This window comes from Urocampus carinirostris, chromosome 11 (assembly GCF_059441175.1).
Source record: "Urocampus carinirostris isolate Australia breed hairy pipefish chromosome 11, RoL_Ucar_1.0, whole genome shotgun sequence".
Classification (NCBI taxonomy): Eukaryota; Metazoa; Chordata; class Actinopteri; order Syngnathiformes; family Syngnathidae; genus Urocampus; species Urocampus carinirostris.
In genome coordinates this window covers 15076878-15089930 of record NC_142359.1, presented here as the reverse complement: position 1 = coordinate 15089930, position 13053 = coordinate 15076878, and the positions used below count along the sequence as shown (strand labels likewise).

At 40.7% G+C, this 13053-nt stretch overlaps 1 protein-coding gene and 1 pseudogene across 5 annotated transcripts in view; both read right to left on the bottom strand.

The window, feature by feature from the left end:
- Positions 1-13053, bottom strand: part of svep1 (sushi, von Willebrand factor type A, EGF and pentraxin domain containing 1) — a 60804-nt gene that overhangs the window by 20861 nt on the left and 26890 nt on the right. For all 5 annotated transcript variants that reach the window (XM_088347610.1, XM_088347606.1, XM_088347607.1 and 2 more), the window contains 15 exons: positions 11945-12052; positions 9181-9312; positions 8921-9112; positions 8720-8841; positions 8534-8639; positions 7457-7633; positions 5129-5362; positions 4900-5061; positions 2869-3030; positions 2627-2788; positions 1980-2068; positions 1809-1905; positions 1607-1720; positions 1217-1330; positions 929-1130 (listed from right to left, as the gene is read on the bottom strand). In XM_088347610.1, coding sequence (XP_088203736.1) covers positions 929-1130; positions 1217-1330; positions 1607-1720; positions 1809-1905; positions 1980-2068; positions 2627-2788; positions 2869-3030; positions 4900-5061; positions 5129-5362; positions 7457-7633; positions 8534-8639; positions 8720-8841; positions 8921-9112; positions 9181-9312; positions 11945-12052 — 2173 coding nt within the window. The remainder of the gene's footprint in view (positions 1-928; positions 1131-1216; positions 1331-1606; positions 1721-1808; positions 1906-1979; positions 2069-2626; positions 2789-2868; positions 3031-4899; positions 5062-5128; positions 5363-7456; positions 7634-8533; positions 8640-8719; positions 8842-8920; positions 9113-9180; positions 9313-11944; positions 12053-13053) is intronic.
- Positions 6087-6206, bottom strand: LOC148356526 (5.8S ribosomal RNA; annotated as a pseudogene; the record flags this gene model as incomplete).

The window sequence follows — 13053 nt, the reverse complement described above, 5'->3', positions numbered from 1 at the left end:
TTAATTATTTGCTGTACTCACTGTTGGGATTAATGCGTTCCTTTGCAACGCGTTCTTGGAACGCAAATACCATTCTCAGCATCGAGTACTGCAACACGTTAGTGATCAAAATTATGTAACTCAGCTGTCATTACGACAAGGTGCGTTACTCAATTACTTTTTGAAAGCCCATCAGCAATCATTAGGTCTACTGCAAACTGGTAGCTGATCATTCACTTATGAAGTCACATTCAACACTCCTGCCGCCAGCAACCAAAAGATAAATGCATCAAACGACCAAAGACACACACACATAAATTAATATCAATGGGGCACATGTGACCGCAGAATTCACGGTAAAATAACGCTGAATTTTGGTCTTTTATCAGTAAAATGATTTTTGCAATTCACCGTGCCTGGAGAAAAAAAACGAAAAATGTCAAACATTTAAACATCAAGAGGGAATTTTTCAAGGCTTAGAAGACAAAAGACAAAAATTGATATGGAGTGTCTCAGCTGTTAGGTTGCAAGCTCTGAAGATTGCACAATCCAAGAAATATGAAGGCTTCATTGCTTCCCCAGGTTGGTGCACACATTTTCCTTTATTTCTTTAATTATTTTGCCTATCTTTATTCAGTTTTAAGGGGTTGGCTTTAATGTGAGTAATTATGGTAAATTGTGACAAGATATTTACTTTTAGAGTATTGCACTACTTTTAAATGTCAGTAATCTGGGGGGTGACGCAATAATTTTTTAAATGAAGTAACTGATCGGAACTGTAACTAATTCCATTTTTACAGTAACGTTTCCAACATAGGCTGCAATCTAGGAAAGTACTGAAAGGCAAATCTCCCCAACTTTCCACCCCTAGTTTGTGTCTTATTCTCCAAACTGTCAATATTCCACTCAGTACACAAATAATGTACCAATATCAAATGTACTACATCACCTGAAATCATTCACACCGTCAAGACAAGAGGCTCCATTAAGACAGGGGCCACTTGTGCATTCATCCACGTCGACCTCGCAGCGGTCCCCTGAGAAGCCCACGACACAGTTGCAAGTGTAACCTCCCATCATGTCCTCACACACGCCGCCGTTCTCACACGGATTGGAAAGACACTCGTTGATCTCCAGTTCACAGCGAGGTCCTAGAGACGTGGGGCAAATCAAAAAACACAAAACAGAGTATTACCTTCTTTTTCAGAAATAAAGATGTAAATAATACCTCTCTTACCTGTGAAGCCATTGGCACAACTGCATGTGAATCTGTTGACCTTGTCCACACACACACCTCCATTTAGGCAAGGCGACGAGAGACATTCATTCACCTCTGCCTCACACAAAGAGCCTGAGACAAAGTGGAAAGTTCAATGTGAATTGTCATTGAGTTGCCATGAAGAAATGACAGCGTTTCTAACGAAATGAGATCCCCTATAGAATTTTTAAAATGTCACTCATAATTTGAGGAGTATAATATCCTCATTATCTAACATAGGACATTTCAATTAGTTAGATTAGAAAACGTTTCCAATACATTTTATAGAACCATATGATCCAGCCCCACTGGATTTTTTTTTCATAAACAGGTTTTTTTTATCCCTCTAACATGAAAAAAATGTCTTACCTAAAAATCCTGCCTTGCACTGACACTGGAATTCTCCCATGCCGTCCTTACATAAGCCTCCATTCTGGCAGGGAGCCGAGTCACACTCATCTACATCCACCTCACACTTTGCACCTTTAACAAAATACTTCTTAAATTCCAATTTCACTTAGTAATACGCATTGTTTTGAGAATGTTCTCCCGTATCTCCCAATATGTTTACCTGTAAATCCAGGCATACACGTACAGACATATCCAGCTCCGACCTCTTCGCACGTTCCCTTATTCTGACAGGGATTTAGGAAACACTCGTGGAAAACCTGCTCAAACAGTTTGGAATTAAACACACTTCACACCACAGATAGAAAAAAAAACAAGTTAGCTACTGGTAAACCTGGCTACTAGCTTGATAGTCTTCAATGACCTCGACCTCGGGTGCGGGAGTCATACTCTCCTCTTTAGGAAGAAAGCTGGAACCAAAACCTAAAAAAAAAAGGAAGATATTCAAATTATTTCTAAAGGAAATACATCTGAATGTCAAAGCGATGATGATAGAAAGAAATTGTCACATTAGAGAATGTGGAACATTGCAATAGTTTGGAACCAGCTCAAAGGAATGAAGAAGAAGCGGTCAATATCACTTCAGTTGACGAAGAATATATACATGTTCAAAGTACACCGATGTCACGTATGCTTTCATACTACGAATGGTTTGAAAAAAGCTCTGGTAGGAGGAGTCTCAAGCACAATTTTAATTTTAAAATGTTTGTGAGAAACGTGACAATTATAATAATGTTCCATTTGAGTCCTCAATGAACTTTAAAAAACTGTGCGAGTAAGAAGGGTATCTGTCAAATCAATCTCCAGTTGGAATGTCTTTGTTGAAAAAAAAAAAGTCTTCCCTATCAAAAAGAGATGAACTGGTTAAGAAATGTGATTTAGATAAAAATGTGAAATATGTTGTTTTGGGAAAATAGTTTTAATCAAATAATCAAAGAAGAAAAAAAAGGGTAAATTCTACAACTGCTTTTGGCCACATACTTGAACAATGCTGGATAGTGGTTGCCCCGGTAACCGTGGTGGTTCCATAGAAAGGGCAGGACAGGCAATAAGAGCGTCCATGATCCGGCTGGTAGTAATCTCTGGGACACGCGTAGCAGGGAACCAGGCCAGTGCGGGAGAAGTGACCGGCAGAGCACGGTACTGTGGAAGAGAAGCAGGCGTGAAGTGCAAAATTATATTTGTCCTTATATTTTGACTGCTTTTCAAAGGCTGGCTGTCACCTCCACACTCTGTGTCGTCCACTGCTCCCCTGGTGACAGTGGACGTCTCATCAGGACAGATGAGACACTCCCTTGCGCCGTAACTGGGCTGGAAGTGGCCCAGTGGGCAGGATTCACAGATCTCCAACCCATTCAGAGAGTGACTGCCCGGTTTGCACTGCCCTGAAAATACAACGCTGTGTTTGCACATTTCTCTCCACCCAAATTAATAAAGAAGGAATACAGTGGTACCTCTACATAGGAGCTTAATTTGTTCCAGGATAATGCTCATAGCTCAAACAAGCTAATTTTCCACATGCGAAATGATAAAAAACGAATTGGCCTGTTCCCAACCTCCTAAAAGGATCAAAACAACCCTAAATGGCTACAAAACACATAATTCTGATCACTAGAAACACATTCAAATAGTAATTAAAAAAAAAATACAGGAATAAGATAAACCAGATGATATTTGCTCAATAAAATGCGAGTTTATTACGAGTCGCCGTAACAAAGGTATGGTGCGGAGGTGCGGGAGTAGGAGGGTGCACAACTTTTGAAGATACATGAGCACTTATTGTAAACTTAAAATTAAAGTTACTGTAACCTTAAATGTACCTGAAGACACAAAACATTTTTACAGCAATTTTAGTTTTAATTCACTTTTTGCTCCTTACTTTCTTTTACCCTTTTAGCTGGGCTCGCAACACTATCACTTTCTACAGGTCTTTTAAAAAAAAAACGTATCCAAGGAGATTTGTCCCTTCCTCCCCTTCAATATGTAGGGTAAAACTGTAGGATAACGCCTCTAATCTCTTTTGTAGACGGCAGCTTCTCTGGTTCATCCTGTTTTTTGCTCTTTTTTTTTTGCAACAGAAATATATCTTCCCTCCGAAATTATTGCAGTGAAGCGCTGCGTAAATACTTTCATGGCTTTGTGATAGCCACTTGCAGTCTCCTGATTGTATTATTTCTTTGTCACTCACACGAACATCACACTCGTAATACAGTATTCTATTATTTCATGCTTCGTTTCAATTGTCATCACTCTCGTTTTTTTCTCAACACCTAAGGCCGTGGTCCCCAAACTACGGCCCGCGGGCCGGATGAGGCCCGCATCCACATTTGGTTCGGCCCCCTGAACAATACCAGAAAGCATTTTGATTTTTTTTTTCATATATGTGTATTTGTATTTGATAGTAAAGTTGGACTTTTGCAATTAAATGTTCCTTAGTTATGAACTATTTTTATTATTAACTATTAGTTAGTAACTATTTTATACGGCGCAACAAGGGTTGCTGACTAGTTAAAATGTTATATTTTGGGATTTTGGTGTTGTTTTGTAAAGCAGAAAAAGTGAAGTACCAGTATATCACCACTAGATGACATAGTCTCACAGGTCAGAGAGTTTGAGGCAAGTCTCACGGGACCTCACGTGATTTAATGAGACTTGTTCAATAAATCACTCTTAATGTCAACAAGTAAATGGTGTCGTGTGAGACGGACATTTACCATCTATTTTGCAGGTGAGATGTACAATAAATTTTTACATTTAGGCACTCCTGCAATCATCACACTTTTTCTGTTACAAACTGACCCCGGCCTCTCATCAGAGAAGGGAAAAGTTATGTGGCCTTCACAGGAAAAAGTTTGGGGACTCCTGACCTAAGGGTTTCCCTTTCCGGGAACTCATGGCTATAGTGACAAAAAGGAGAGGATGTAAAAGGTGGTTAAAAAGACCCGATCAAAACAAACTTGCTGCAGAATACAGGTACTCTACAAATACAACAAAGGGCGCGGATTTAGGTGCCTGATGGTGGAAGGCACATGCGCAAATTGGACCGAACTCATGGCAGTGATCGGTGTGCGGTTACGAACAGTGAGCAGTCTCAAACGGTCTGTAATGATAGCCTCTGGGACTGGTTGTGGATTGAATTTTCCTTCATAAAGCAAGCAAGGTTTTTGTTAAAAAGACTTGTGTGTTGAAATTTTTATGTGTAGAGGTGATTATACAAAAAAGTACCACTGTACTTTAAAACGAAGGTCGCACACCTTTGCATTCGGCTACGTTACGAGAATGGAGGTAGGCGGTTGAAGTCCCGGCAGGGCAGGATTTGCACTCCAGTTGACCCTCTTGGTCCTGGTAGGACCCTAGCCAGCAACTCTCACATTCATTATACTCAAGTGAGAAATACGTCCCCACCGGACATTGCACTGTAAACAAGGCACACATACGGCTAGAAGTTGGACTGCAAATAAGTGCTTACCGGGGCCCACCTACCGCACATCCTTCCTTTGAGCACCGAGCCAGGTCTGCAGAACAGCGATGCCTTCTTGCTCTCCAATGACTTGGTGTCAGCCACGATCATCTCTGAAGACACTTGGAAATTTGAGAGAGACTGCCTGGCCAGTGTCCGCTTCAGCCGATTTGTCAGCAGCTCCAGGGTGCGCAGGAGCCTCCGCTGGTTGGCCACCTCAATCGAGTCGTTTCTCGACAGCGGAAGAGGGACGCTTGCTGAGAGGACAAATTTCACAAGCATTCTTGGTTGGCCTGAATTTCTGGCAAATAATCATCCTCAATATTATTCTAGTGATGCAATATGTTTCCTCTTCCCATTAATTTGCAAGAAACGCAGGCAATAAATTATTCACTCTTAAAAGAAACAACATGAATATTTTAAGATTAAGATTCTGCTTACTTTAATAATTTTAAACGTATACATTTTCCTACTTTACTACAAGTGCTGTGTACACCAACGGCAGTAAAATGAAATTTAAACAAAAAAAAACAGTGCTGGGAGTAGAGGTGGGTAGAGTAGCCAAAAATGTTACTCAAGTAAAAGTACTAATACTTCAGAATAATATGACTCAAACAAAAGTAAAAGATAGTTATCTGAATAATTACTTCAGGTAAAAGTAAAAAAGTACCTATCAAAAAAACTACTGAGTAAATGAGCAACAAAATTTTTTTATTTTTTAAAACAACCACTCAATCAGATCATCAACTCATCCAAGTCCAAACAATCAACAATACAAGCTCTATTCAGAACTACAGTGGGACCTCGGTTATCGCGGTTAATGGGGACCAAAACCACCCGCGATAAGTGAAAATCCGCGAAAACAAAAAAAAAACATCTCATCTCATCTCATTATCTGCACTGCTTATCCTTATTAGGGTCACGGGGGGGCTGGAGCCCATCCCAGCCATGTCCGGGCAGTGGGCAACCTGGTAGCTGATCCTTCACTTATGAAGTCCCTGAACTGGTTGCCAGCCAATCACAGCTGCAAATCACATTAGTTCTCGCAGCTAGCTGCGTTCTTCATCGACGCACGAGCCGAGTGATCCACCGCTAAGAGTCGTACAGCTGGGCGATTTTACGACCGCCCGGGACGATCGGAGACAAATTCACGACAGGGTTTATACTGCACCGCGGGTGCCGTTCGGTCGCTCCCGCGAGCGAGCCCCTAACCCGCGGCGCGGGTACTTTCTGGCGCGATACGCACGACACCGCGACAAGCCGAGCGGGTCGGGCGCTCGGCGCGGAGGCCGGCGTCTCCCGCCCGGGCTGCGATGGCGCTACATGGCCCTCGATGGCTCCGGCCAACGGACGGGCGGCCGCTGGAGAAAGGGGTAGCTGGGAGGACCTGTGGGGTTAGGGGGGGCGGTGAAGCGGAAGCCGCACCGAAACCGCGCGTCGGGAGACGAGAACGGCGCGCCGTGCTAGGGTCATCGGCCGAGGGGGATTCCTGCAAAAAGTGAAAATCTGCAAAGTAGCGACGCCCCTTCCAAAAAAGTAATTTTTTTTTTTTTTTTTTTAAATTTTAACCATTACAGACCGCGAAGCTCTGAAGCCGCGAACGTCGAACATCGAAGTAGCGAGGTCCCACTGTATAAATAAAATACTGAAATCAGGTGGCAGTTTATGTGCTAATATTTGGTTGTGTCTCACGAGGAGCAGATGGGAGGCAGCGCATGGGGAGTGGGCATAACTTATACAGGAACAAGGAAATCAATGGAGCATAGACTTTATGTTTAGTCGTGAATTTTGGTATTTTTATTTGTAAAATTATTTTTTAATACACCATGCCTGGAGAAAAAAAAACTTGGACATTACCCGGAAAATGAATTATTTGAGTGCTTTGAAGGCAAAATACAAAATGAATATGGAGTGTCTCCGCTGTGTTAGTTTGCAAGCTTGCGAGATTGCACAAGGCAAAAAATAGAAATGTTTCACCCCTTTCACAGGTTGGTGTATATGTTTTCTTCTAATTCTAATGTGGTTATTTCTAAGCAGTTTTAGGGCGTCGGCTTCAATGTGAGTATAATCTATAACTAGATAGTTACTTTCAAAGAAACGTGATGCTTTTGGGTGATAGTAATCTGGATGGTAACACAATTACCTTTTAGATGAAGTAACTAGTAACTCTAACAAATTACTGTTTTTTAGTAACGCGCCCAAAGCTGATGATAAAGCTAACAAATCTGTGTCAATAGGATTTCTCACTGTATAAATATAGACAACACCTCCTAAGCAATTATATCAAGTATATCATTACACAGCATAACCAAAGATGTAACAAATATATAGTGTAAAAAAAAAATGTCAACCTGTGATGTTGAAAAAGATCTGAATCTTCTGGTCCCGGGTGGGGCCCCGGATCCTCCTGTGCCTCTTTGTGCGATGGCGACTTGGCTGTTGACCTGCGGGCTGACGGGGTTCTGTGGAATAGCCCGACTCAAAGTAGGTATAGTCTTGTTCTTCCTGAGGACCCCAACCCCCTGATACTGGCAGATAACAGTACAGGGATGAACACAATGCCGAAATAAAATTCTTGGTCTAAATCAGTGGTGTCCAAATTATGGCCTGGAGTGCATTTGTGACCCAGGGCAGGAAAACAAACTGACAATGGCTACTGATGAATTAGTTTTACATACTCATTGCTGCTAAATGGTATTGCACTACTTTTCATCGCACTACTTTTACAATACATTTCATTGCACCATTATTATGCAGTTAAAAGGACATGTATAACTTAGGCCAGTCTCTAAGCACTACCTTGTAAATATTTTGAATTATTTATCCTGACAGTTTTGTATCTTATTTTTCCTCTTGAACCATGTTTACCCTGAAGTGCAATGTCTAATCTTGTTGCATACAATATTCCTCAATGTTGATAACAATTAAAAAAAAAGACAATTCTATTCTATTCAATTCTATTCAGGTTTCCCAAATGATAAATATGATCTGTTTTATATATTTAAAAAAAGGAATAAAAAAGGAACAATATTGATCTTTGTAACACTGTGGAAAATACAGTTAATTACATTTTAAAGTGTGGAACTTGTAGATGAGGGGTTCCTTGCTTTGAAATGGTCCTTTTTACACATATTGCTCCTGTTTTTGTACTGGATGTTGGACGATATTAGCCGATTCAATGATATTTTCTGGTGGATTATCCTAAACAGATTTGTTTGTGGAAACCTAATCCTGTAGTAAATAATATAATGGTATAACACTGTCAAAAACAACTTATAATTTCTTTATGTACCTATTTTTGTAGCCTAAAAAAGCGAGTTAAAAAAATATTAAAGAGGCCCTTGGGTCCTTTGATTTTTTTGTTTCAAGGATAAAGTTTGGACACCCCTAATTTAAATGTGGGTTGAAGGATGATTTGGGTAACATACTGATTGCAAATCCGTTCTCATAGTCGTAGTTGTATTCCAGACAACTGCCTTGAGGCATCACCTCCAGTTGGCAGATGATATCATCCCCGCTGCAAATGTTCGGGAGCTGCAAAAAGAGAAAACGTGTTGAAGTGATAATTGGATGGCAGATGATGGTTGATGATTGTAAATGTATTTGCTTCTCACAATGCTTCCCAGTTTGGATTTGAGCTCCCCCGTGAAGGACTTGACCAAGTCTACGTCATCGCAGCGCGAGGCTTTAAACAGCATTTCAAACGGCTTGAGCCCGTTGTTAGCCACTCGGTTGACTGATTAAAACAAACCCCAAAAGATTTATTTTCAGGCTTCAAAGTTTTCAACAATTTATGGATTTGGAGCGATTCTAACCAGAGCAATCGGGTCTGTCCGGGGAATAGGGAGGGTCCCACAAACCATTGTGGGCACAGAAGTAGCTGTGTACTGCGTCCTGAGTCAAACTGTAGCCCTGCTTACAATGGAGTGTACAATTGACGCCGTTTTCTTCCTCGGAGCAGATGAACTCTCCGTTATTTGGGACATACGGCTGCTCACAAGTCGTCCCTGCAGTCATATCACAAGGTCACAAGGGAACGCAATGTGGGAGTGATGTGCGCTGATGTTTTTTTTACCTCGCACGGTGATAGTTATATTGCAAGTACGGCTGTTTCCTGCTGCGTCAGTGGCTGTGTACTGAACTAGAGTCTCTCCAACAGGAAACAGGGAACCTGGAGTATGGCTACTGCTCACAGTCAGACGGCCGCCTTGATGAAACACACAAAAGATGGATTCAAACTCAAATTTCAACACAATCAGCTGGTAACCTGCAGGGGGCAGTCTGAGTCTAAATTGACTTCCCAGGGCAAAACACATTTTAGAACATACAGTACATTATTTGTCTGTCAGACCCAGATGGAAAAAAGCAAATAAAAGACAGATGCTCCCTATATTGCCACACTTTTATTTTATTATAATTTCAAAGCCTACACAGAACAACAAATATTTATTTGGCCAGTCACACTTAACGGAGTTTAAATGTAATTGGTAAATTGGTTATTACAGATGTGTGTGTGTGTAATTGTGCAACCACATAATCCCAGTTCCTACACAGCAACATCAATGATTATTGGACTGGCTGGGTTTGTGGGGCACACTTGTAAATGGATCAACACTAAAATTATTTGAAACCAGACCACTGTTTAAATGCTCTTAAACGCAATTACTAAAACACTCTCACACTCGACTGAAATATCTCAAGTTGACTATTGTTTTTTCACGCTCAAACTCAACTTAGATGGTCTCATAAACACCACTGAGATACTTTAAACCCCCAAATAAAATAAAGGAGACTACTGGGATGCTCTTTCACATGATTGAAACAGACCATTTTACAGTTTTTTTACACCAACATTGATAATGACATTGTTGGTCACGCACGATTGAAATGAGCTACCACACACATGAACAAAATGCTCTTATACTGATTCTTAAGCAACATCATGGTGCTAAGAGAAGCAAGAAGCCAGGCTCACACACGACTGGGGTCTCCCATTCCAAGCCTCTACAAATATATACAGATCGTATGCGTGCGTGTCTGGCGACCAAATTTAGAACTGGCATAAGGGTGCGGGCCTGAAAAAACAAAACACTGACGTCAAAAAAGGAGCTGGGCTGATGATGTGCGTCTCCTGTTGGAAGCCTGTTATTATATATAAACTGGGATGAGGTTGGAGATTGCAGAGAGGTGGTCGCCAAAAGCCTTTTAAGCGTGTTTGTTGGTGAATCTGCTGCATTCTAAAACTGTATGTGAGAGTGAAAGCTTTGTCTAAGATTTGGTTTGTGAATATTTATTTGTGAGTGGTGTCAGGGCATTGTAGTAGCGTGCATGTGAGGTTTTCAGTGCTTCTACTTTTAGTGGTGTTTCTCTACAATCGCATGTACAGATTGTGCTTTTACCAAAGATTGGTAGTCATTTAGACATGACTGCCACACAGAGAGCAAGACGGTAAATGACAGCGCTTTAAAATCCGATTTGTCATCTTCCACCGCAACGGCTTATAAAAACAAGCACCAGTCAGGTCGTGTGGTGGCTGTGCAACAGCGGGATTCGGACAGAAAGCCAAAGAAGCAAATTGAGGCCCCGGCTGAATGTAGTGGAGGAACGTCATAGTTGCGTACGTATGTGGTGGGGTGGGCGTCATTTGCGGCATGTCTTGAAAACATGCACAGAGATTTAAGTGAAAGGTTTACACTCAAGGACAGCTTGGTTTTTGAAAATATGTATTTTTTTTAGGAATTGTGATGCTACAGGAAACTTGAAGGCATCCTCTACATAGCCCATGTGATCAAAAATCACAGTGCACAACACTGTTAGTGGGCACATAGGACACTGCTGTGGTATGATCACGTCACTAGATTATCAGGACTGGCCAAGAATATTCTCTACAGTCTAAAAAAAGACAGAGATAAAAAGAACTGGGCCCACAACATTAATGAATGGACTGAGGCCAACTTTGTCACGACCCATACTCTGGCTAGGAACTGTCAGCAGTAGGAAAAGCTGTCCAGAGTTCCGTCCTCAGTGGTGCCCCAGGCAGTTAGGAACCTTGATTTATAGCAGTATACATATTTCAAAAATATTTCCCAAATATGTAACAAATATTGACATGTTTTTTTACGCATAAATGATTTTCCTGTAAAACGTGATCAACTAATGAAAAGAAGAACAGTATTCGACAATTATTTATTTTACTATACCAGTTTATTTTATCACATATATTAAATTAGAGAAAAACATAAGAAATAAACTAATTTTTTAGTTTTTCATTGTTTGTTGTTATGCGTAACAACAATTTGACAAATCAACGCACAACTGCACTATTTAGATTCTGGCTTATAAATTGAGTCTCTTTTATTCTAACCCCATATTTTTCTTTTTTTTAATTATTACTTTTTAAACTAGTTTTGTTTGCTGTTTGTATTAGTATCTTATTTTTTCCATGTTTGGAAGTGGTGAGGGGAAGTACTTTCATCTGTGACATATTTGACAATAAAGTTAACAATGACAAGGACAATGAAAAAACCCACATCATTAATTTGGTTGTCAATTGTGCTTTTCAATCAAACACTAATATAAAACACATAATTTATGTTAGGGAAAATAATACAATGAGTTCAATTGCCCACAAATTTGAGTGACAATGCAACTCAAGTATTATTTTTCTGACTTGAAGACAAATACGATCCATCTTTTGTCCAATGTCTTGTATACAAAAAATGCATAAGAAAACTGTTTTTTCCAGTCACTAACTGGAAAAAGACCTTTTTTCTCCATCACGAGATGAGAAGGGGTCAGTGGCAGAAAACAAACCACTGCAGAGCAGTTCCCATACATACCCGAGTTATCGGAAAACTGCGGCTCCTCCCAAACAGCGGCCGTCCCGGCATCCGTAGCCTGAAGAGTGGGTGGAGACCTGCACCTGTCAATTACCGGGGGCTCCGTATCTTGAGATGACGGACAACCGGGAAAAAAATGACCAAAAAAACAAAAGCGGAGTGTTACTGTCAGAGAGATTTACTCAACCACATGTTTCCCAGTTAGCACCACCCCTTGTAGTAACATGTGGAAAGCTTTTTCCGCCTGCCTACTGACATTACAGACATGTTTTTAAACTTTTTGTCTCTTTTATTTTCTGCACCTGCCGTGATGAATAAGAGACTCAGTCGTTTTCTTTGAACGTAAGCTCACAGCTGCGCTCATTGAGTTGGTTGCCAGCCAATCACAGAGCAAAATTGACCCAGAAAATCTGGAAACGCTGCAAGGTCACTGACCTAAAAAGACCCTGAAAATATTTTAATTTCCTAAAAAATTCAATATGACAGAAAAGCTTTGGTTTTCAGCTAAAACGTCCTGTTGAAGGCGGGTTGCGTCGTTTGAGGTGAAAGTTAAGAAGTTGAAAGTTAAAATATTTCTCTTTTAAGGTTGTGTTAACAATGCCCAACTGAGTTTTTATCTTACTTTTCTTACTGTTCATGGCGGAACAGATTAGGTCCGAGGAGAGTGACGATTATTTTTCTCCTTTTTTTTCTTTCTATTCATCAAGTAAGAAATGACCTTGTGATTAAGGGCTATACAAATAAACATGACTTGAATTGACCTGCCTCATGTTGGGTCCAACAGCCACCCCAAGTTTATTTAAGCATGTCAAAGAAATGCACCTACTTGCATGCGCAACATGAATGAGCTGACTGTGGCTGTAATGATGACACAAGCCTGAAGTTGGCGGCAGAAAGTAACAAATATCCAAATTCCTTGCAGCTTCTTTAACTTTATGTTAAGGTACCTCTTTTTGTCTGAATTAGTATCCATCTCGTCGGCCTCTGGCTTCCTATCATTTCACACCAGACCGCTTCCTAACGTGCATGACTCCCCATTTCTCGTAAATTAAAAGGCTTCCTGGTTCTTGACACTTTTACAAATTTGGTAGAAGTTCTTTGCCATCAAG